We start from the raw sequence: 24,169 nt of genomic DNA, 5'->3' as shown, positions 1-24,169 counted from the left end.
GGGAAAAAAAGCGAATGGGAGGGGCTGAGCCATAGAGAGATGGGAGACTTTAAACAGACACTGTACTATCTGTAAGGATGAATGATAAATGCTTAAGCCGTTTCCATGTATATTTGATGTCGCCTAAGACCTAACGGTGCATGGTGCATGGAGCCCCAGGGCCTCAGAAACACTGCACCACCGGCTCCTTCTTTCTCTCCTTTCTCACGTCGATTTCGTTCGCCTACCTGGCTGCTCTCAGCTCGATTTGTTTGCACTCATGTTTCTTCCAGTCTGGGCCTTGGTTAACATTTAATTCTACCTTGACAGACACAGGCAGGAGACTGTCAAAACGCGGGCCATCAAATAATGAAATGTGAATCAGCTGAGCCACCAGCGGATCAGCTACAGACAGCACACACACCAAATATTGGGGCCCGGTCTCTTTAATGAGCTCTGAGCTGTCTGACTGAACACAGCCATGTCTCTCACCTCTCTGACACCACTGGAGCCGCGGATTCTGTCAGGCAGGAAAAGCTCTGCAGCAGAAACAAAAAGTTCAATCCTGCTCAAAGTGCTGCTGATACTCGAGGAGGCTTTAAATAAAACATGGAAATGAATCCTGACACGTTGCGTCGAGTTGTTTTCGATCCGAGAGTAACACAAGGTAGGACTGTTGTACACGAGGAGTAATGGTGTAAGCTAGTACTGCACTGAGGGCCAATAAGACAATCAATGACGAATTACATGACACCGGGGCTAATGTCCTTGATTAGTCTTGCTATGCGAACAAATGAAGCGAGGCTCTTGACAATCACATGAGAGACAATGCGGCTCCAATAGGAGTTGATGCGTCAGGCGGTTCTGCAGCAGATGAGCTCCAGTCTCATTATACAAGCTCATGGTCAGGAGACACACAAATCCTTCAAAGTGTGTTTGAACCCTGCTGACTGACCTTGCATATTTAGCTTAACAAAAAGATGTTCAACAATGGAATTAATGAATTTTCACTATGATTTCCAATACCAAAGTGATTCCTTTAAGCCTGAACACTAAGTTATGAATAATAAGGAATGATCAGCACACTGTATTTCATTTGAAATAAATATGACCTTTAATTAATGAGGCTTATCTGTGAAAGATGGAAGCGATTGGACTAAAAACAAGCAACAGTTCACTGAAGTTTTTACAGGCAGGTTTAACTGTAAGGATTTTCATTATTCATGGTCTTTTAAAACCATTTCATCAACATTAGTTCTCACAACTCGTGTCTTAAATGACTACAATTAATTAAGAATACCTCCCTGTAACGCAGCTATTATCTACAGTGCTGTGCAAAAGTCTCGAGCCTGAGCTTCTTCTGCTTTGAGCAACAGTTCTTCAGGGTTTCTTTAGACATTGGCAGCTTTTTCACTTATTTTCAGTCCAGGCCTTGTACCTGACCACTTTCACAGGAATGTTTTTTGTGTACGCATAACAGCGAACTTAGCAAAGAACCCATTTTAAATTTTATCTTTAGGCACTTTGTTACTACCAGCCTGTCACAAAAACACAATTTGTTCCCATTTCTTTAGCTGAATCTCTGAAAAATACCAAAGATAACACAGTTTGACAGGCATAAAATAGTATTTTTGTACCAACAAGGTGATTCCTGAAGAGCTATTAGCTAAAAACTTGGCATATCGCAGCATCGTGTGCAGAGCGTCCCCCCAAAAAATTTGTAGAAACTTGACAAGTGGAGGACAAAAGAAGAAGCGGCAGGCATAAAAAACCCATCTACTGCAGATGAGCAGTAGCTGAAAGTCATGTCCTTAAGAAATGAGAAACGATTCAGAATGTACATCAGAATGTCACAAAGTCATTCTTAAGGAAAGGAAGCAGAGAGAAAAGACTGAGGTATGCCAAATTACACAAGAGCTGGACTGAAAACCAGTGGAAACAGGTCTGATGGAGTGATGGTCTAATAACTAATAACTTTATTAGCAGCGCCCTCCTGAAATGCACCAACAACATTGAGAGTAACATCCTCCTCTCCGCCCCTTAATGCTCTCTGATTGCTATGGTAACGCGTGAATATTTCTTTCAAAATAAGACACGCAACTACAACACGGGAAAAGACCCAGGGAAACCGAGTTAGCGATAAAAACCCTGAAACCCATACATTTCACACCTGAGCCCCAACTCTTGCGCCCTGGTACCAAACGACTCACGGACCGGTACCGGGCCGTGGCCTGGGGGTCGGGGACCGCTTGGTTTGGGCCTGCGTTTCAGCCAGTGGTGTTGGGCTTTTGTCAAAACTAATGAAATTATGAGCACGACAAAGAACAATCAGATTTTGATCCACCGTTCAATAGCATATGGAAAGCATTTGATTGGCAACAGCTTTGTGTTTCGGCATGAAAAAGATCCCAAACACACTGATGATGCTGTAAAATCATGCTCAAACAGGAAAACACACAAATATTCCATGCCATTTTGCAAACAAAATATAAAGAGAGGTGGCTCAAGATCTCTGCAGAGTTCTGTAAATGTTCTTAAAAACTGCTCAGAGTAACATAACAGACAGGTCGGGTGTGAGCAGAGAGTACATCAAGCTGACGGCTGACTTGTAAATTAGTGGGTTTAAATGAAGTGACGGCGCAAAGTCAAACAAAGCTCTAGAACTGGAAGCTTTTTTTTGCGCCAAAGGAAGGAAGACTTGGAGAGATGATTTTAAATTACCTGACCTTTTAAAAGGCATTGCTAATCTAGTCACATGAAACAGCAATTTATGAGGGGGGAAATGTTCATTTACTAGGAATGAGCATCTATCAATCATGGTGACAGAGGTGTACACTGGGGAGAGGAAACGGGTGGAATTAAGGGAGGGAGGATGACACAGGAGAGAGACTGTGTGCTCTGAACTACGCCCCCTGATAAGGAGGGAGGGAGGCGAGGGAAAAAGGGAGCCAAACGCAGAGGGAGAGAGGGAGGCTGAGAGAGCGGCTTTAAATAATAACACACTAATGCTAATGTTTCATAAAATGCTAAAGCATGGGTGCGCAAACAGTATCAATCACAAGTGGCTGGAGGCCTCATTTAGAAGCCAAATGAAATCAAAGTTTGACCTTTCTGCCCTCTGCAAGTTCCACAGGCCTGTTCCAACAAAGCCATTTGTGTTCACCTCCAGCTAATTAGTTGAGTAAAGAACAAATTGTACATTTGATTAATGTGGTCACACAGATAGCAACTGAACCTGGTCCAAACATTACAACCAAACTCTTTCCACTCTCAGTTTAATGGAGGTTATTATGCCCACGTACGTATGCAGAGTATAGGAAGCAAATTGGAGGTGTTGGAAGAGGCTCGTGGATGTGTTTCTGAGAGCGGTGTAATTGTATTTTTTACTTAGCAGCGAATGAGACGTTACCTATTTTCCTTAAGTGGCGTTTGATGAAAAGACAATGACAAGATGGAAAACAGCCAAGGAGTGAAGCAGCACGTAGGGGGACGCGTCAGCTGCACTCCTTCAAATCTGAAGAGGAGCGCTGAGCATAAGAGAGCGGAGCAGAGTGTGCAGCCTCGCTCTCGTGGTCTCTAAAAAGCGCTTGAAAACAACATTTTTTTAAAAATGTAAACTTTGCGTGGCTCTCGAAACAAACTTGCCGCTGTCCCCCGGGGATGATCGACGTGGTCGAGGATGCTTAGCTTCCCCCGTCTTTGTTTTATTGCTTCTCCATCTCTGGCTAGGCCCCATGCCTGTGCTCTGGGCTAGCACTTCAAACAACCTAATGTCCTATATGTTGCAGCCAACCGGCTGGTCAGGCCACAGCTCTCTGCCAGCCATCTTGCATACTGTACAGCCAAAGCTAATATTCAACACTGAGGCAAAGCATGTGAAGGGCTTAAAGTGTGAAAACGTTTATGTGTGTGTGGCGAGGAGAGGTCTTTGTTGCCGAACAACTCACATTTTTCGAGCGCATCCATCGCAGCTCCCATTTCTGCCTGTTGGATGCTAGATTAGAAATTTTTTTTTTAAAGAAAAGGAGACAGAGAAAGAGAGAGAAAAAGGTCTTTAGCATATTTAAAATGTCCTTTTTTTTGAATTCCTGTCAAAAAAGAAGAAGAAGAGAAAAATACCCCACAACCAATATTGAGAGGATTATCAAAAGTGCATTATATTTGTTTTCCAAGGAGCCCTTCTTCGCTAACAATCTCAGGTAACACGGTGCACGCATTTCCAAAAGGTAAGCCTATCGGCGGCTCTACGCTGGGCACTGTTTACTCCTGCAATTCACCGTCCCCTCCTTATATATTATGTGGTGTGTGATCATAGCCCAGCAGTGGAGGTGGCTGGGAGCTTAAGTCATGTAAATACAAAAACAGTAAGCTGCCAAAGATTCTGTGGAAGGGACAAACTTATCGCCAGCTTAGTGCAAGAGAGAGCGGTTTCAAGTAGGGGGTCGTGGAGGGGATTTTCACATGTGTGTGTGTGGGGGGAGGGCGAAAGATGTTTGATGGATTTAGGTTTCATTTCTTGCAGGCTCAGCTGCAGCTTTATCGTCAACCCTTCCAACCCTGAAAAGGCCTCGGCGCAGAGATTCACTTTCTTTACTTTACAAAAGCATGAATATGCGAACACACACAAAAGGTGTGCAACTCAACACTGAAGGGGGGGGTTATAATAAAAATAAATAGATATAATGTGTGAACACAATAGCTCAGGTAGACCTAAACACAGCCCCAGCAGCAGCGCCGCCTCGTCAAGCTCTCCTCGGCAAAAACTGATATTTCCATAACAGAATTTACATCGGATCGATAACGGATCGATTCATTTTCATGATGCATAATGTCTCTCGCAATAAAATAGGCCAGCCAGAGCTTAATTGCTATAATAAACACCATCAATAAAGTGCAGCCATTATTCTGGAGCCCATTAGCGGTGCATTGAGAAGGAGAACGCCTTGTCTTGTTTGTGTCTTATTATATTGTACTCACCTTGGGCCTTTGCCACAGCCGATTCGCTCTCCTTTGAAATACACGGCGACGGTGTAAATGCGCGCGTGCGACGGCCCCACCGTCTGCAAGGTCCTGCAAAATTCAACAGAGGAAGGAGGGCAGAGTTTAGGAATAATAAGAAAAAGAGAAGCACAAGGACACTCGGGGACACCGTCCTTCAGAGAAATACAAAAAAAGTTTTGAATTGGAACAAATGTAATTCGACTAAAGAGCGCTCTTTGAGAAGACGCGCAATCCATCTGAGGGACACATAAACAATTTTTAAAGCCTCCCAAAGTCCCCGCACTCATCTTCTGACACCTAGATCTGAAGAGGAGTGTGGGGAAATATATAAATAAATAAATAAGTGACACGTTGAGAGAGGAACTGAAATAAAAGAGTGACAACAGTCTTTGAGAGACCTGCGAGTCTTTGGCGCGCTAGAAGGGTAAACAATGAAAACGCTAAAGAGGGAGCGATGACAAGAGACTATCACTGAAGTAATTTACAGATGTACCTCATTTAAAAAAGAAGAAGAAGAAGAAGGAGCCAGATGTTGACTTTGTTTTATTTCTGCAGGGACATGTGTACAAGACAGTTGTTTGAAATGTTAACATTAGCATAAACATCTCAGACCCAAGCTGTGAGTCACCTAAATTATTCACAGACAATTTACTTATTTCAGGAGAGCAAATCCATTTTTAATGCAACGTGGTCACTTATGACACTTTATCAATAATTCAGCCCCCTTTCTCGCTTACAAATGAAGAAGCGCATAGCATGTGCCGAGCAAATAAGACTCCTGCGTGCGCTGCTTTAGCCAAATCTCGACGGGGAGAGCGTGTCATTTGGAATTATCGCGGCGCTAAAATAACACAAAAGGAGACGGAATAAAAGGGAAATCTACGGGGCCGTCGGGAAGTCGTTGGCGCTGCGTTCATGCTAAAAGCTACTTCCAGACTGGGGCCACTTTCTGTACAGTGCGAGATGGGTGTATATGTGCGCTCCCTGGTGTGTCGAGATGTACAGGAAAGTGATAGAGCGCGGGGTTGAGGTGTCGATCTGTCATCAGCCAGGCACATTCACCAGGGAACCTTTAGCAGGGGGCTCGGTACATTAACTCCTTTCCTTCTCCTTTTTTTCCCTGTCCTTTCCTGCCTCTTTTGGTAATTTAGTCTCTTTCTTTCCAACTCACACCCTAGTCTCACTCTGTGTTTCTCTACCCTTGACGCTTGTAAACAAATCCCGCAGACTTCGAAGACCGACAGCAAGACAGATTCGACGCCGAACAACTGCTCTATGAAATGCTATGAAAGTTGTATGAGTCTGGCTTATCGACCAACAGGGGTCAGGTCATCTCACGAGGTGGTCAAAGGAATGCTCAATATTACCGGCTGCTACTGTGTATACATCAAACATGGGGAAAGAAAGAAGTAATTACGCTCAAGGATGGAGGGGAAGCCTTCCATTCATCAGAGGCTGGGTTTTATGTAAGCTTGTGTCTCCTGTACATGTGGGGCTGTGTGAATTTTTGAAATTCAGGTCACCCAGGAGCTCTATTTGTTTCTCCTTCACGTTCTTGTGGGCAGTGGACTTGGGGAGGGAAGTGTTGATTGCGGTGTCAGAGCTGTGCTGTGTCAAAAAAAAATATAAAAAATCGCCATCCGCTGGGCAGATAGACGGAATAATAAACACGGGGGACTGGAAAGACGATTAAATAAATACAAGGGAAGAGAGACGGGGAGGAAAAGGGGACAGATTAGATGCTGAATTGTGGAGTTCATTGTACGCCGAACCGCTCCGTCTCCAACCACCCGTGAGCCTCGAGACGACCCCCCCTCTTTTTTTTTTTTCTGAGAAAACTGTGTTTGCCAGCTTCCAGTGGTGACACAAACACTGCATCGTGGCAGCTCTCAAAAGCTTTCTGTCAAATGACACTTGCTCCTTGGCTTTTTTGTCAAATAAGAGATCGTTTTAGTTATCTTTTCTTTTCTCATCACAACAACAAAGACCTTTACACAGTTGTTCAAAATGTTTAGAGTCTGATGACGAGTAGTCTTGTAAATTATGTTTGTGCCAGTTCATTTCCCTGAATTTGTGCTGCAGCCCACGTGATGCCTGACCCTTCTGGACTGCAGAGTTGGGCTCACACTAAAGAGACTGATCAAGTGTACGGTGCAACCATGTGTATACACACTTAGATTCGATCTTTAATCTCAAAAATTGAATTTCTTACCATTGCTAATAAGATGTCATGTTCAAATTCAATATGTATTTTATGCTTAAAATGTTTAAGTGGCAGCACTTGAATGTATCTTAAGACTGCTTAAAAAAAAACTTGCAAAAATATAAATGGCTACTACATTAATCGAAATATGCAGCTATATAAAAAGTTAAAGGATTCATCACTGTATATAAGCCATAGAAGATTTGAAACTGCTCTGAAAAAATGAATGGCCAAATAGCTTAAATAGCGTGAAGTAGTGTTTAATCAGTTAGAGCGGAGTTAAAGATGAAGATAAAAATCCTTGACCATGTGTGCCTACAATTCTAAGCATAAAGAAGCAATGACCAAAACAGTATTTACAAAAGAAAAGCACAAAAAAGGGAGAAAGGGTACCCTTGCTGCACTGCTTTCTGCTAGTTCTGCAGAAAGCTATGTTTAGACATAAATGTAAATTCGGCAAGTTAGCCACCCAGAATCCGCTCAGTAGTCTGCAAACAATTAAATTCGTTAGCAGGCAAGCTACGGTTAGCAAGTTGTGTGACTCTGTTGTGTTTTATAACATTTGCTGATAAAGACATTTTACAATGAATGGCTATTTAATGAGCACTTTGGTTGAATTAGCTGATATTATGTACTTTGGTAAGTTAGGTAGCTGCCTTTTTTCAGTATCCTGGTAGGTAATGTTAGCTTGCCTGTGAGCCAGGCTGGATGCTAACAACCTAGCTTAACCAGATGTTAAGTTGAATGAATTCAAAGCTATTTTTAGCTGCTCCCTTATTCACAAGGAGTCCTCCACAGCAGGTAGCTCGGTACTGTTTGATTTGTGTCTCCCAGAATCACACTGAGGGACTTTTACTTGTTAGACAAATGTGCAAACCATGTTGAGTAGCTAGTTGGGCTAACTCCCAGGGGTTGGTTAGGTAATAAATCACTATTGGATAATTACTTCATTAGCTAAAGTTACAAAATAGCCAATATGAAATTCAAAACCATGTTTTAGGTATCTGAATTAGCTTTAGCTTGTTTTCTCAAGAGTTTTATTGTTTTTTTTTGTGCCCATGTGAAGTTTTTGATAAAGTTTTTGAAGTTCTAAGAGCTGTTTGATTCTTGACATTAGTAGAATTCTTAACTTTATTGATTCCGTACTGAATTGCCACTATGATGAAGCCTCGAGTTGAACAGTTGTCTCTGTTGTATGGTTTATGTCAATGAAGAGTGTGGCTTTCAGGTAAGAAACTTGCCTGATGGGGCCAAGAAATTACAACTGTTTAGTTTGTATTTAAATATAAACTAAGCACAAAAGACTAACCTCTAATCACACACTGGCACTTCTAGATAATGCCGAAAGAAATTTATGCAAGCCTCGGTAATATGGTGGCCTTACTTGTAGAGTGGGATATCAGGCTCCTTGCCCTCTGTTCTCAGGGTCAAACAACACTGCTGCAGCTGAGACTTGGGGTCGTTCCAGTCCTGGTTCAGAATGAACTCCTGCAACGCACAAACAACACACACTTGTGACCAAACTATCTCTCTTCACCCACTCATTTCAAAGAATCAGAAACAATGAAAATGAACTGCAGTTACAACCGTTCTCCTTCACTCCTTCATGCTTTTATTTCATTCCTGCCATCTCCAAGCTTTTACCCCCTTTTGGACTTATTTGCGCTCTCTCTGACTGGCTCTCCATCTATGTCTTGGCGGTGAGCACAAATCACAGGCTACTTAAGACAAAAGCCAATCCCCGGCCAGAAATAAAGAGCGTCTGGGAGTCTCCCAGGTGTGCAGCTCTGATACATTTCTCTTATCCAAGGGGGACTTCTAAAAGCCCTTCCATTAACAGGGAAGCAGCCTTGTCATAAAAAGGCAGACTTTGAATCCAGAACTGTCTGCTCCTATTAATTTTCTACAAAGAGTGCTTCTGCTTCTCTCTCGCTTTGCAGCTCCCTCGCAGCCCCTCCATCTCTACTGTTCTTGCTTTCGTGCTTTGCTTCCCCTTCTTCCTCCTTTCCGGTTTTCCTCTCTCCGGGGGGCATCCACACTCCTTTCGCTGAAGGCTGAGAAATTTGGCTGTAGCTTATAGCCTACCTCTTGTACATTTCGAGTGCGGTGATGCATTCACTCTCATGCAAACACCTTAACATGCATAATGGAGGGAAGAAGGGAAAAAAACTGCGAACATAAGGAAAGGATTTATGTTCCCGGTTTTGCTTCTCTATTTCCATCTAAATTGGATGAAGCAGCACAGTTTGCAACACTGTGGTTTCCAGAGGGCTATGTAAGGAGACATGCTGGCTGTTTCACAACTTTTCTCTTGGAAGTGGAAATGAGGTGCTCTCTTGCAGCGACCATGACGCAAAGCTCAGCTCCTCTAGAGCTGGGGATTCTCCCTGGAGAGGCACACCAAGACAGCAATTAGCATGGCATATCAGACCGCTGCAGCAGCTTCACAAGGAGAGGTCCGCGCTGTGTGGGAAACTCGTACACGAGCACGCGTGTGTGTACGGACGCTCTGTTTCAGTTTGTGTCTTTTCACTGCAGCAGCGGTAATAAAGGGAAAAACGGAGCTCTTCTATCTAAACTTAGACTTGAGCACTTAAGGATATAATGCCCGTCCTTCCTAACGCGCATCTTGCCATTGAAGTTTTGACTGAAGCCTACTTATTCAGCTCTCGCAACACTCCAGAAGTGGATACCGTCAGCAACTTCAAGCACTTCTCGGATCAATAGAAAAACACAGACGACTAACATTAACAAGCCAATGCATGCATCCCAACGCCGTTGAGATTCCCATTAAAGATGACTAAAATAGCCACCCAAGCCGCCATTGTGAGAGGCATTCAAAAGCCAAGCACCACTTCAGGCCTCACGTCGATGCTAGTGCCATTAGGGCCCTGCCATTAGCTCCCCTCCTCATCATCTCCCCCCGGTTCGCTCGTTCCCCGTCTCTCTCTTAGGTGCTCGGCTCAGCAGCTCATTGATCAGGTGCGAGCGGTGAACAGCTATCAATAGGGACTCACCTTCAGTCGAGGGAAAAAGCAGACGTTCATGAATGTGTGCACGTACTCCAGGTCTTTATCAATGTAGAGAGCTGCGATGAAAGCTGCGAAAACAAAAGAGACAGAACGCCTTTTTAAACGAGAAAAAAAAGGAGGTGGGTGCTTTGCTTTGTTTAACAATCAGCTCCATTTCTGCTTCTGTAGTAAATAAAACATTAACAAAGACCAGAAGAGAGACCCGAGCAGCGGCCTCCCTCGGCGAGGGACGTGATGTTAATGTTAACAATTGGAAAAGATGGCTCTGTAGCCGACTGTCCTTTTCTATCACACAGGAAATTGGAACTACAAGGGCCACACAGAGTTCAGAGAAACATGTCATATATAAGATAAAATTGTATGTCAAGCTGAATAAATAACTGGCGGCCTAACTGCTCTGAGAACAAAAAAAACCAAAAAACCGAAATGTAAGCAGAAGGTGCTGGGTGTCATCTTCATCTCATGGCTGTCCCTTTGTTTTCCCCTTCCATTAGATGCCACTGCATTCACTCATCCCTGTGACTAAGACAGTGGGACATGAGAGAGAAATAATAGGTAATATATTTCAGGAGGCCAGTGAGGGCCCGCTGTAGCTGCAGGGCACAACTGTTCATATACAGAAGAGCTGCACTCATCTCCAGCGCTGCCCCGCGTCCTCTTCCCGTGTCATCAACTCTGCTCCGCTGCAAACTTTTGAGGGATGATTTGAAAGGCAAATGATATGAAGCCCTGTGTTGTTTTGTGATTCATGCATTATGGTCTGTCTATTGAACGCTGGCCTGAAAAACATTAGTGCTTTTTAGTCTTTTTTTCCTCATTTAATCTACCAAACTGGAATGGCTCATTTTCTATTCCCTTTGTATCACAGTTCCTGTCCCTGCCTGCTCCCCCTGTTGGCCTAATGTGGACCGCAAAAGGTCTCCTCCAATTCTCCGTTTCCATTCTCCTCTGCATGCAAATCCCTGCGCTCATGTTCAGCTTACACCTTCCTATAGTTCACCATGAACTTCCTTTAATTGCAGGATTGAAATCAAGTGAATGTTATCTCTAGCTTAATTTATCGGATTTGATGTACACCTAGGTGCTTGAGGGTTGAGGGACATTTATATGTGATAGGTAGGCGATGAAAAAAAACTCGAGATCTGCCAGAAGAATCTGTTACAGCCCAATCAATACTGGAATTTATTAAGGGCCAAACCCTCGCAGATAAGCTGATCTGAACACCAGCTCACGTCAGCTTATAAAGTGTTTTATTTAAGCTCCTCAGGCCTGTCTGTGCAAGCCGCTCAGCAACTCCCCTTGAGTAGGGCTGTATCGGGTATCAACCATAATCAAATTTAGTGATCAATTTAATTAAAAATACAGTGAATCTGCCTCACTGTCGTTTTATTTGGCATCTTCATTTATAACTTGTATGACAGACATGTATATTTCTGACTGCTGGCTTGATTTTTAAACGAGAGCTTAATGTTAGTGCACTTGAAGAGGCCTTTGTTTATTTCATCTTCTTATCTCCGCCCCCCACTGGGCGCTATTGTGGGTGGAAAATTCTGCTGTGTGTGCGGAGATCATGACGCAAAGCAGAGAAGACAGGAATGAACTATTTTAAACACAGAAAACAGACTGGATGAGTTAGGAGAACTATAGGTCTGAAGTAAAGAAGTAAAGAGCCGTGCAGATTTTATACATCTGTTTGGACTGACATCCGTCCACTTATGTTAATTACTTACAATAAAGCCAAATCATTTATCGTACATGTCAACATGTAAGTGTCTCATCATGCTGGAAGTGAGAAATAAACTCTTTTCCCTGCGTGTTGTGGAGTTTTTCCTGTGTTTGGGTCACACATTGTACATTACGGTGGGTGGATAATGGGTACATGTTAACCTCCTCTGCCTCCCACACAGGTGGTGCTATCGGTCATCAGCGATCGTCCAGAGGGACAATAGGATGATCGGACAGTGGAGCACAATGCCCAACCCACCCTCCACCCCAGGTTCTCTATTTGAAGAACCACATCTACTGTCATGAATGCTCTGCTCCTGTTTTCCATGGATGTCTGTGGAGGTCCCGTCCCCCAAAACAGCGCCGCACCACCAAATTTAAGTTGCTGCAGGTAGAATAACAATCCTCTTACTGTTTAATGATATGCACTTGTGCTACTATATCATACGAGTTTAGTATGTATATGTAGAAAATTACATTTTACATGTGGAAAAATAAATCTGTCAGCGTAATGCAGTGGGAGGAACGTATCGAGCACCACGGAGAGACAGCTTCTTAATGGCCTCCAGCATATATTTCCCATACAGTAATGGCATGTTTCCAATAAGTTACTATGGGCTGATTTATTTGCCTAGTTGCTTGTTGGCTGTTTCCTGGTTGTGATGGAGAGCGGCCTAGAAAAGGGCCATGGATTTCTAATTCGCTTGTCAGAAAAGAGTCTCAAAAGCACCGGTGACACGGGCTGATCCCTGACAGGCTTCCCACCCACAAACTCTACCAGATGAGTTTGACAGAACAACAGAAGTACCACACTGATGGACTGAACTCTCCTCACTGTGGCAGCACCCCTGTTTACACCTTAAAGAGCAGGTAAAATTAACATAGGTCCTTATCACCCGAGCCACAGTAACAAGACTAAAATGCACAAATATGACCAAAATCATGAAAAACAGGTGGTCCAACACTAATTATATTGTACTCGTACTCATTATAATTTATACATACTAAAATAGATTTGAATGACAGTGGCAGGTGCTGCCTACTCACTGCCAGCGCCCTGGGGCACATTATTTTTCACTTCTTTGTTATTTCTATTTTTCTGTTTAGCTAATCATTAAAAACAAACTCACTCTCTTTGTGTAAACAGCAGAGAGACAAAAGCACAAACCCACCACTTTTGAAGCACATATATTGGCTGTATTTTCAGCATTTTAATCTTTAGTTATGAGACACGCTGTCATGTGTGGTGTCAGTATCCATTTCCTGGTCATTTCCACACAGAATCCAGTTGCACATCGTGGAGATTAACTGCCCACTGCCACTGATAATAACCAGAAATACCAAAATGTCTATTAAAACAGGAGCAGAAAAATCCAACTGGACAATTCACCGATTGTTTTATGCTTAGCTGTGGCCCCATAAACATTGCAGCGAACACAAAAATAGCTGCCATGGTAAGAAAGCTCTATTATCTATAATACTGCAAGTAATATGGCTTGTTATGGATATGTATGAATGAAGTCGTGGGCCATATCTAAGAGACAGAAAGCCATCTCTCTAACAGACTGAAGAGCACAGTGATATTACAAACTCCATGTCTGGAAAAGACTTTATATTGGTGGTGGTATTTAAGCTGCTTTGCATCCCACCTATACCCCAGCAGCAGGCCAAGTGGGGTAATCCAGACATCCAGCAACAGTTTCCAGACTTTCCCAAGCCAGATGAAATATATCATATTTCCAGCGGGTTTGGGTCCATCCAGAAATCCTCCAAAGCAGCAGTTCCCAACCTTTTTTGCACCACGGACCGGTTTATGTCTGACAATAGTCTCACGGACCGGACTTTAAGGTATCGCGAATAAATACAACAAAATAAAACCGGTACCCCAAAAAAAGAAGATTTATTCCTAACACATGGGAAAAGACCTAGGCAAACAGAGTTAACGATAAAAACAATAAAAACCATAAAAACCATCAATTTCACACCCGAGCTTCAACTCTCGGGGCCCGGTACCAGTCCATGGGTTGGGGACCGCTGCTCCAAAGGGAAGTGCACAGGAAGCATCCTAAGCAGAAGCTTGAGTCGCCTCAACTGACTCTTTTCAGCAGAAAAGAGAAGTGCGTCTACTGTGACCTGCTATGGCAGTGGTGTCCAATCCCAGGCCTCAAGGGCTGGTGTCCTACAGGCTTTAGATGTGTCCTTGATCCATCACAGCTGATTTAAATTACCTAAATTACCTCCTCAACATGTCTTGAAGTTCTCCAGACGTCTGGTAATGAACTAATCATTTGATTCAGGTGTGTGGACCCAGGGTGAGATCTAAAACCTGCAGGACACCGGCCCTCGAGGCCTGGAGTTGGCCAAGCCTGTTTGCTAAGCCTATTCCACCATTTTTCAGCAGAGAGTCATGCCCTCAGATTTGCAGGTATACTGACTCTTATCATGGCTGCAAAAGATTCCAGTGCATTTAAAGGTTGAAGGCCAAGCTCTGATGAAGATAATGAAAAACAAAACGAAACAGGATTGTTTTTTTTTTAGGTTCTCGAGATAGATGGACAGGATCAGCCCCCTCCTACCTAGGGCTGATCCTGTCCATGAATATCACAAACAGGATAGGATATAAGGGGGAGTCCTAGAGGAGTCTGACACTCACTGTAAATATGCTTGACTTTATGCCAGAAAGAGCTCTAACTTTGGTTATACAAGAACCTGATGGGCTATAAAAATGTAATTTTGGGAGTGCGGTCATAAACCTCGTCATGTAGACCTGGTGGTCAAACTCCCATGACCCATCCAGACTGCAGTTCTGATGAATCCAGTGATATTGCATACATTTATTGTACTGCAAGTCACATACTGGTAAAAAACAAAAGTCTTATTAAGCCTGCAGAACCACAAGCCAATTAATAGCTCATTAATTATGAGAAAATCTAGCAGCTGTAGCAGGAAGATTAAAAAAAAGCCCAAAATAAAAACTACAGCGGCACACAGGGAGCATTTTCCAGCCTCTTAAGCAGAGAAGTGACTTTGTTTGACATCCACCACAGAGCGAACAAAGAAATCAATAATGTTACACCATGCTGCCATCTTAAACTGCACATTCTGGAGAGACATACAAGAAAAGGAGTCGGGTCTATAAAAGTCTATAAAGACGGTCTTTCTAGTCATTTTAGATTTGCAGAGATGAATCAAAGAGCTGGGAACCTACACTCCAACAAGTCGGCCAGAGTCTTGGTCCGCAGCGCGACTGGACGTTTGGTTTTGTCGTTGGTGATGGCGAACTCCTGCATTCCCAGCTCCTCGGCCACTTTGGCCTGCGTGCGGTTGTTTACCAGGGAGCTACGGAGGAGCTGCGGGCGAACAAACAGAGGATCGCATTTTAAAGTCCGCCTGTCAGAACACTGGAAACACCAGAGTAAGATCCACACTGCAGAAGTACACAGAAACATCAAAATGGAAGGGAAACATGAAATAATTCATCAAAGACAGACATGGTTACGCTGAATAAATGTTTCAGGGTGATTGCACGTTAGTCTGTTAAATATTGCATTGTGACTTGGAGCTGAGCGCCTTTACAACATGTTAGATTGGTTGAAGTACATTTAAGTCCCTAAAAGGAAAAACAAAAACACTTTAAATATAGCTGCAAGATGTGGAAAAGAGCAAATGGAATGCAATATGACTGAATGTGTCTTGCTGTGATATGCCCTCTTTAACAGTACACACGCAATCACAATTGGAGCCACAGAAACACGCACTAGTTGAATGGGCACTTTTTCTTCCTCCCGATTTGAAATCCATTTCGGGTGTACCCCGTCTTGACTCTTGGGCATTGCTGGAGCTTTCAGTCTCTAAACCAAAGCTCGCTGGATGCTTTTACAAAAATTACGTCATGAAATATCCATAAAATATAAAATAAAAAAATAACTGCAGAGGTTCTTATTCAGTTTTTAGACCAGCTCGATCCTTGCAGCCTCCAGCAGTGGGGTCCTCTGAAGAGAAGTGCTGATGCTCGACTAAAAAGACGGCGCCGCAATGCTGTTTGGCGCCGTCGGAAAATGGACTTGCGTGTTCAAAGTGTGATCATTTGCTTTGTACCTGTGGTACAAGCCGTGCAGGTTCGCGCACACGCGACTTTATTTTTCAGACACTTGACAGCTTTTGCAAAAATGTGCCAACAAAGATGTGTTGCTGAAAACCACTGAACAGTTCCGTCTCATGACAATACCCATCACGAGGAGTACAGTAAGCATACAGGCACAGCATGAGGGGGGTGAGTGGAAGAGAGCTGTGGAAGCAAAAAGGTAAAAAAAAAAAAAAAGAGGAAGATCACAGATTTATGAGAAGGGAAGAAGGTGGGGAAAGAAATATCACCCCTCAAATGATGTAAAAGGCAGGAGACGGTGGAATAAAGACCAAACACGGGTGTAAAAGAGGAAGATGTGAGAAGTACATGGCTGCAGGTGGAAAAAAAGCCTTAGGGGAGTGTTTTAAGTGATTTGATCTTACTGTTAAATGTCCTTCATGGTGGTCAGGAAAGTGGATGAAGAGATATTCTGTGGCTACCAGCTGCATGATGGAGTCTCCCAGGAACTCCATCCTCTGGTTGTGGCCCCTGGATAAGAAAAATAAAGGAACAGCGAGTGGGGTAAACAGAGGCGAGGCATGGAGAGAAAACACAAGGTTACCGAAGGATAATGTGGGGAATGAAACGATATGTGGGATGGGAGGAGGGTTAAAAAAAAAGGGGGGAACAGGGAGCGTTTCACATGAGGTCATTCATGTACACATCAATGGGGCATGAAAGGCATCGCGCTCTCTCGACAAATCTACCGAGCTTTTAGTCTTTTAACAGAAACGGCAAAGTCGGCTGATGTACATTTCATGGGTGGCCTCTGGGAACAGCTGCACTGACAGGGTGTGTGACAAGTCGGAAGCAGCCTGAAGTAGCAGGCCCTTATGAAGAAATCCTTCAGCTTTGATTGCAATTCAAATTTAAAGGTACGAAGAAGAAAAAAGAAAGAAAAGAAAAATTCTGGTGCACCTGCAGGAGAGCCTGTCAAAATCCTAAGCCTACAAAGGCAGCAACTGTGCGCGCAGCTTTAGAGAACATCTTTTAACCCTCCAACAATTCCTGGAAAAAGCTCATGGCAGCACTGTGATACTGTACATCAGCTCCCTGCCTTTCTACACTACCAGTGAAAAGCAGGGAGGATACTGTAACTCCCCGCACAGTGTTAGACAGGGCAGGACGAGAGGGGTGTGAGGGGGGGTACGCAACTGCTGTTGCTGCTGTAATGGTCATTAATTAAACAGAATTATAGATTAGCATTGCAGATGTGGGCTGGTGCCATGCCAGGCAGGCAGGAAGCGTCGGGTAGGGTGGGCGTGAGCTTGCGCCATGCAAGCAGGGAGGTATATTCAGCAGCAGAGCGCATATCCATCTATAGCTAAGAGCTCCACGCAGGAGGGGAAGTCTGAAGATGAGAGAGGAAGATACAGAGGGAGAAGATGAGGAGGTGGTTGACATCAAAGAGAGAAAAAGGCCAAAGTTTATTGTCCAATTTTTAGCGCTTCTGCCTTTTATGAGCTGCCGCCAAAGAGATCTGAGGTTAAAACAGAGCGAAACTGCAGTTAAAGCATATTAAGCAGAAATGTGTCCGTCTAGATTTTTGATTAAAGTCTTCATTTGTTTTTTTCTTTGTTCTTTTGACCAATTGTTTATCTCGGGGCGGCTGTGGTTCAGCAGGCAGAGCTGGCCGCCTGCCAATCGGAAGGTCGGTGGCTCAATCCTCGGCTCCTCCAGAACATATATCAAAGTGTTCCTGGGCAAGATACCGAGTCTGTGTGTCTTTGTGTGTGCGCAAGATAGTTAGAAAGCACTCAAAGGCATGGAATAAAGTGCTGCGCGAACGTGTGTGAATGGATGAAATCGGCTTTGAGTGCTCAGGTAGAGTAAAAGTGCACTATATAAGTACCGGCCCGTTTACCATTTACAATGAAAAATATACACTAGAACTGTTGAACTGGACCGACAGTTCTAAAACTCAATGCATCAGAAAAGTATTATCAAGTGTCATCCTTTTAAAAACGATCGTACAGTGTTGAAGTTTTCGCTAAGCCTTTACACCTGTGTAGTTGGCTTTGGGTGTAATTATAAAGTTATGTCCACAAAATAAGTGACGACCACACGTGATTTCAATTTCTCCCCTTCAAGGTAGCCTTCCAGCATGGCTGTTAATTTCCAATCACACCCTGGAAGTTGTTTTGTCACCACATGCACTTGTGACTCAATATGTCTGGGATCTTATCCAGTGTGCCCAAACAATTTTAATTTCACTTTGTGGATGTAAAAAAAAAAAGAAAACAAAACCCTTTCAGTGCACTTGGTGCCAACAGTTCAGGTTTGTGGTTTTCTGGATGTTAAAGTAGAATTTTGGAACGATTCGGTCACGACTTCACGGTGCACAACCCCGTGAATGTCAAACAAAATGGTGAGCATGCTCTTGGTTGCACTCCAGACTTAATGCATTTCCTTTGAGCTTGAACACTGAAGGCTGCTGTTTGGTTATTGAGTTGTAGCCAGAAACCCAGATCTCAGCATCGCTGATGATCCTTGACATGAAAGTTTGGTCAGTTTAACAGAAAAGGCTCTCGGAGGCCTGTGGTGAATTTCAAGTAGTAAACAAACTACTTTCAGGAAGAGAGTTAATATTAGCAGCCATGCTGGAAGCACTCTACAGGTGCACAAGGAGAGAAACTCATCCAAACTTAAATCCACCCAAGTGGGTCTCTCCTAATGGCCCACCTAAGAATGAACGGCGACTGGGCCCGGACCTGCCTCGTAGAAACCCGTCTTCACAGATGACAATTTTTTTTAATCAGTTCTAAAAACTGCTTTTGTGTCCACTGTGAAAGTTTTGTTGCTGCTCTTTTGTTTTAGCTGTTATGTGTATTGTTATTTCTTTTATTATTTGACTTGATGATGGCAGAAGCATAAGAAGTAGGAGTGCTAACTTCAAACTACAACACCAGCATAATGTTGCCGTCTTCACGTTTAATCGATTTTCCTCGTAACTCTTTATATTAATTTTACTTGTCACTCAAACTCCTCTTAAATATTTAGATGTTTAATACAAGAAAGAAGAAACTGATTTGAATTGTTGCGCACTCAAAGATCACAGAACAGTTGATACACCAAGAACTTTTTGATATCACTGTGTATTCGAGGCCCAGGACAGAGCTTCATTAGGAGTGAAGGGACACTGCCTAATGCAGACTCCACATTAAAAATAATCACAGAGCGTCTTAATGAAAAGGCTCTGCTTCATGAGAGCGTGGAGAACTGAGGTTGGGAAAAGCAGGGGGACAAGGGGAGGGGAACAAAGACCAGAGATCAGTCAGTTTTCATCCTGCACCTCAGCACTGTACATGTGCACACGTGTGGTAAAAGGCTCAAAATCTATCACGTATACCGTTTGAGAGCTGAGTAAAACCGGGGATGCCAGAAAGAATGTGGTGGATAGGAGACGATTGAAAAGGTGTAGTGTGAGCTAATTTCACATCCAATAGGAGGCAGAGCGGGAAGGCAAAGAGGGGAGTGACAGTGAGAGATGAAACGAAAAAAAGGCAAGAGATGGGGGGGAAAAGAAGAGATAGAGTAGGTCAAAGAGGAATGCGTCGCCGTGTGAAGCGGCACAAAGAGCCATCCCTTATTCACTTCAACAGCAGAGGCACAATGCTCCAGTAAGGTGGGGGAAATTGAAGTAAAGTGTGGAGCCGAGGTCTTTATTCGCCTTTGACTTTGATCTAAAATACCTTTAACAGGCCCTCTGAAGAGGCGGCGACAGGCTGCCCGCTCCAAAAAGGGGCAAGTGCACCATTTTTAAAGCCTATTTTTCTCTTTTTAGGGAAATAATGTTCTTGTTTCATATGTGCATGCTTGTGTAAGCTCCAGATGTGTGATCGCCAACTACTTCTGACAAAGTTTTGCTTTAGTTGGGGGAAACTGGAGCGGTCACTTTGGACTCCGAACGTAAGGAAACAGTGATTTTATGCAACCAGGAAAAAAAAGGGGGGAAACCATTTGCACCGCATGAAAAGAGCAGTTTTAATTTAAAATGACTCTCTGACAGAAAGAAATCTCAGGGTCTCTTCTAGCAAAGCTGCACTGAACAGAAAATGAAGCTGGAATTAGATTTATATAAAAGCTTAATTTACAAACTATTTAATAAACTATGTAATGTAACAGGCTGAAAGCTTGCATTATTTGAGCTCATCTTATTCAATCTCACGGTCAGGAAATTCTTTATAGGAGATCATGCAAGTGGAATTCTATTTGCTTAAAGAGTGGTCACTGCTCAATGTTATTTTCTAATTTCTATTTTCAAACTAAAGTAAACTGCAAATTCCTATTACGCGTTGGCTTACATCCATCACATACATACACAGTGAATGCTTACATTAAACATGAAGCCCAACACTTCTCAAAGTATCTAAAGCTGAGAGGTTTTGTAAAACCCACATCAACATACACATAGGCTACGTTCACACTGCAGGTCTTAATGCTCAATTCCGATTTTTTGATCAAATCCGATTTTTTTTTGTCTGCTCGTTCACACTACAAATAAAATGCGACAGCAAACGCGCTCTAGTGTGAACGCTCAAAGCGGCCCGCATGCGCAAAAGAAGACGTCACACACAACGCGCTCTGTTTAGACCCAGACCAAACAATATTGTTTGACTGATGGCCGTTAATATAAAGACTTCAGACTTCAATTTTTGCTTTAAGCCATTTTGTTATTTACATAATAATGTAAATAACCTAATAATGATCCTTATTGCTGTTTTAGAGAAGAGCGGTGCTTCAAAGGATAGTTGCAGATTTCTGTCAGAATCTGCAGATTATGCAGTACAAATAAAATGTTCACGTTTCTCCAACGTTGTCTTCCCAACAGTTTCACTAACATCTACACTGGATGGCCAGGAAGCGTTCGCAATGTCTTCTCGGGCGCTGATAATTGGCGTCTGTCTTGTGTCAGTGACGTAAAAGACGGATTTAATGCGACATGACCGTTCAAACAGCAGTCGCTTTCTAAAACATCAGATATGTATCGGATTCAGAACCACATACGAAAGTGACCCAGATCGGATTTGAAAATATCGGATTTGTGCCGTTCGCACTGTCATACCATGATCGGATATGGGTCGCATAGCCTTAGGTCCATCCATAGTGTTTGGGTAAAGGCACAATTTGGGTGAAGTTGCCTCGGTGCACACCACCATTTTAACCCAGGCAATCAAGATGTGATTGAAGTGCCTCTTTAATGCAAGGAGCTCAAGGAAAGTATTGCAGAAATTACAGCCAATTTTAGACACACTCCCCATTTTTCTTAAGGCTGAAAAGCACCTGGACACTTCACTGACGACCACTTTTATGGTCATGCAAGGCCTGTTCAACTTTTTCCATTAAAAAAAAAATCAAGCAGATTAAAGATTTGCAGTTCGTTTGGTAGTTTCTAACTGGAAATCTAAAATATGATGTCTAAAGAGACGAGGCCTTAATTAGACTGAAAAAACAAAGTAAACTTATGAGAGAGGCGGCAAAAACAACAGGAGCGGTTAAATCAGCAACCTGATGAAGGGCTGAAGAGAACGAAGGTACTGGCCGGCTCAGCAACACCAGTGCCTTTGACTTAAACCGGCACTGGTCGAAGAAAAAAGTAGAAATATTTAAGTATGAGAGAGATGAGGACTTATTTCAGTTAATTCAATCTTTTTTTTTAAACGCCAAAGAGCTCACAGCATTGTTTTGGGAGGGGAAAACCCCTCATAGACGTGTTGTTAGCCACTGTATAAGGCAAGTGACGTCAAACGTCACGCTACAAACCTTAACACAAGTCCTGAAAGAATATTCGACAAAGTTCGGAGACCTTTTAGAGCTCATGGACTCATGACTCATGGATAACATTCAGTGTTTGGCTGGTTATTCTGAGAGTTTCTTCTGTTTTCTTTTTGTGTTTTCTTTCTAGTTTACTGCTGATATTAATGCTTTTAAGATGATAACAAAGCTTTTGTTGAACAAGGTGTTCTGGATTCAGACTGCTCTAAACAGTCAGCTTTGTTTACTCCTGGGTCCGTACGCCCTCGATGAGATCCATGAAATGGTCATCTCTGGTGCACAGCTCCGGCTGTGAGCACAGCAACCCGAATCTTTTGTTTATAAAGGGCAGCCAATCAAAACTAAGCTAGTCTAACGGGCGGGCAGACAGGAGCTGCACCAGCTTGCTTCAGAGAGTTGATGAATCGAGTTCTTGAATCAAGGCCCAGCATAAGATGAAGGATTATTTTTAATAAAATATTGTAAATTGCATTTGTGAATCATGCAAAGCTGTCCAAGTCCAACAATAAAACTGTGAAACTGGAAATGAGCATAACAGGCCCCCTTTATTAGATAATCTGCAGTGATTAGAGGTCCGAGAATAAAGCGGCAAAGAAGCTTCTCTGTACTTTATACATTTCTCTGCTTTTCACAGCAGCCTGAATCACAAATATTTCATTCACTAATTTCCTTTAACTTTCAATTTTAACCTAAAACTACCGTATAAAATATAAATGCACATATAAATGTTTCAAATGCCTTCTTTTCAAAGCTGTACAATGAAACGTGCTCTCATTGAACAAACACTGAACATGAAGAAAAAGCCGGACCCCGTTTCATCCTTTTTCCCTAACAGTGAGATTCTTGCAACACACCCAGCTCTTCCGCTGTGAGAGGAGACAGGAAGCTCATCGCCTGGGGGCCGCAGCTCTCCATTACTGCTGTCTGATGCTAGCCTCCGGTCTCCGCCGCATCAAGACACCATCAGCTCCCACCCCTGCATCTTGCACTGTCTTCTCCTTCTAGGTCAGCTTGTCCTGGGTCACTCCCGTCTCCTCATCTTCGGCCTACCTTTTCGCGTGACCCTCCTTTCCATTTTCTGACCTTATTCTTGTCTCTATCACGACAGCCTGACCCACTTTGGTATAACCTTTGGTCCTTATGGGCAGCCATTGCTCAGTTCCAGCTTTCAAGTCAGTCGGCTCTATTTAGGTCAACATGCCTTTGGCTACTAATGAGCTACTGAACATAAATTACCCTGAAAATATATTAATTTGCTCGTTTTTGCTCCAGGAAAAGCAACAATACAATTCAGTGAAATAAAAAATACATTTGTTTAAATTGCCACCCCTGCATTTTTTATTTATTTATTTGTTTTTAAACGTGAGGTCACCAAATTGGAAAATATTATTGGGATCAACCTTGAGTTGGAAAGTCCTTAAAGTGAAGCTCAGTAGGAGACAAACCTCTGGACCTCTAATCAACTTTGACCCTGACTGGAGAGATATTTGACATTTAAGTGATGGATTAGAACATGCACAGCAGTGTGTGTGTGTGCATGGATGTAATGCACACATGCACACTCTCACACGCACACAGAGCAATGTCCTAGTCCAAATCTAAGCAAGCAATTACAGAGTGCAGCCTGCCAATAAGATATCAGAGGTGTGCTGCCAAGGCTAATTTGCTTTAGCTGTCAAACTCACTAGTGTGTTGTTTGGTGGAGCTCAGAAGTGAGTTAAGCTTCAGTTGCAAATAACCCTCTCATAGTCTGAATCAGAAACACCTCAAATTGGAGTGAACGGTCTCATTAGCGGAAACATTTTGCTATGAAAATTGCAATCTTTTCAGCCTTTCATGTGACGAGTAAACGAGCGCAGCTACACAATAACGACGAGTTTGTTTCGGGCAGACCCGGCCGCTCTCTTCCCGATCAATTTTTAAGTCGTCCTTGTAGAAGTTTGTAACTTTACTGACTATTGAACAGATGTCAAAACAGAGGCGGAAAAAAATTCCAGTGTTCCAATGTCAGTGATAAATCACAGCAGCACTGCAGTGAAACACTGTAATTAATAGAAAAAGGGGAAAAAAGCAAACTTACACCTTAGAGTTAGTATATGTTTTATTGTATGTAGTTTAATGCTCATGTTTAGATCAATATGTTGTGTTTGAAACCTGCAACATTCATAGAGTTAAATAATCTTTACCGTTTAAGCCATTTTAACCTCTTTTTTTTTTTTTAAATGCAACTTTCTTCTGATTGGCTGCCACTAAGCTTGAACAGCAGGTAGGTGGGACTGTTGTGTTTAAAGTCAGGTCTGTGTGCCTGAAACATGGAGCACGGGCAAA

General features: G+C 43.0%; 1 protein-coding gene across 4 annotated transcripts in view; it reads right to left on the bottom strand.

Annotated features, from left to right (window-relative positions):
• The window catches only part of drosha (drosha ribonuclease III), a 136,954-nt gene that overhangs the window by 10,079 nt on the left and 102,706 nt on the right, over window positions 1–24,169 (bottom strand). For 3 of the 4 annotated variants that reach the window (XM_005730412.1, XM_005730411.1, XM_005730414.1), the window contains 6 exons: window positions 16,450–16,555; window positions 15,149–15,290; window positions 10,201–10,283; window positions 8,568–8,671; window positions 4,957–5,049; window positions 3,927–3,973 (listed from right to left, as the gene is read on the bottom strand). In XM_005730412.1, the coding sequence (XP_005730469.1) occupies window positions 3,927–3,973; window positions 4,957–5,049; window positions 8,568–8,671; window positions 10,201–10,283; window positions 15,149–15,290; window positions 16,450–16,555 (575 nt within the window). Of the gene's footprint in view, window positions 1–3,926; window positions 3,974–4,952; window positions 5,050–8,567; window positions 8,672–10,200; window positions 10,284–15,148; window positions 15,291–16,449; window positions 16,556–24,169 lie in introns of those variants that run through there. The other variant, XM_005730415.1, reaches the window with a different exon arrangement.

This window comes from Pundamilia nyererei, unplaced genomic scaffold, assembly GCF_000239375.1.
Source record: "Pundamilia nyererei isolate P.nyererei 1_Seehausen unplaced genomic scaffold, PunNye1.0 scaffold00037, whole genome shotgun sequence".
NCBI classification, from domain to species: domain Eukaryota; kingdom Metazoa; phylum Chordata; class Actinopteri; order Cichliformes; family Cichlidae; genus Pundamilia; species Pundamilia nyererei.
Note: the sequence above shows the minus strand (reverse complement) of the source record. Positions and strands in the feature narration are given on the sequence as shown.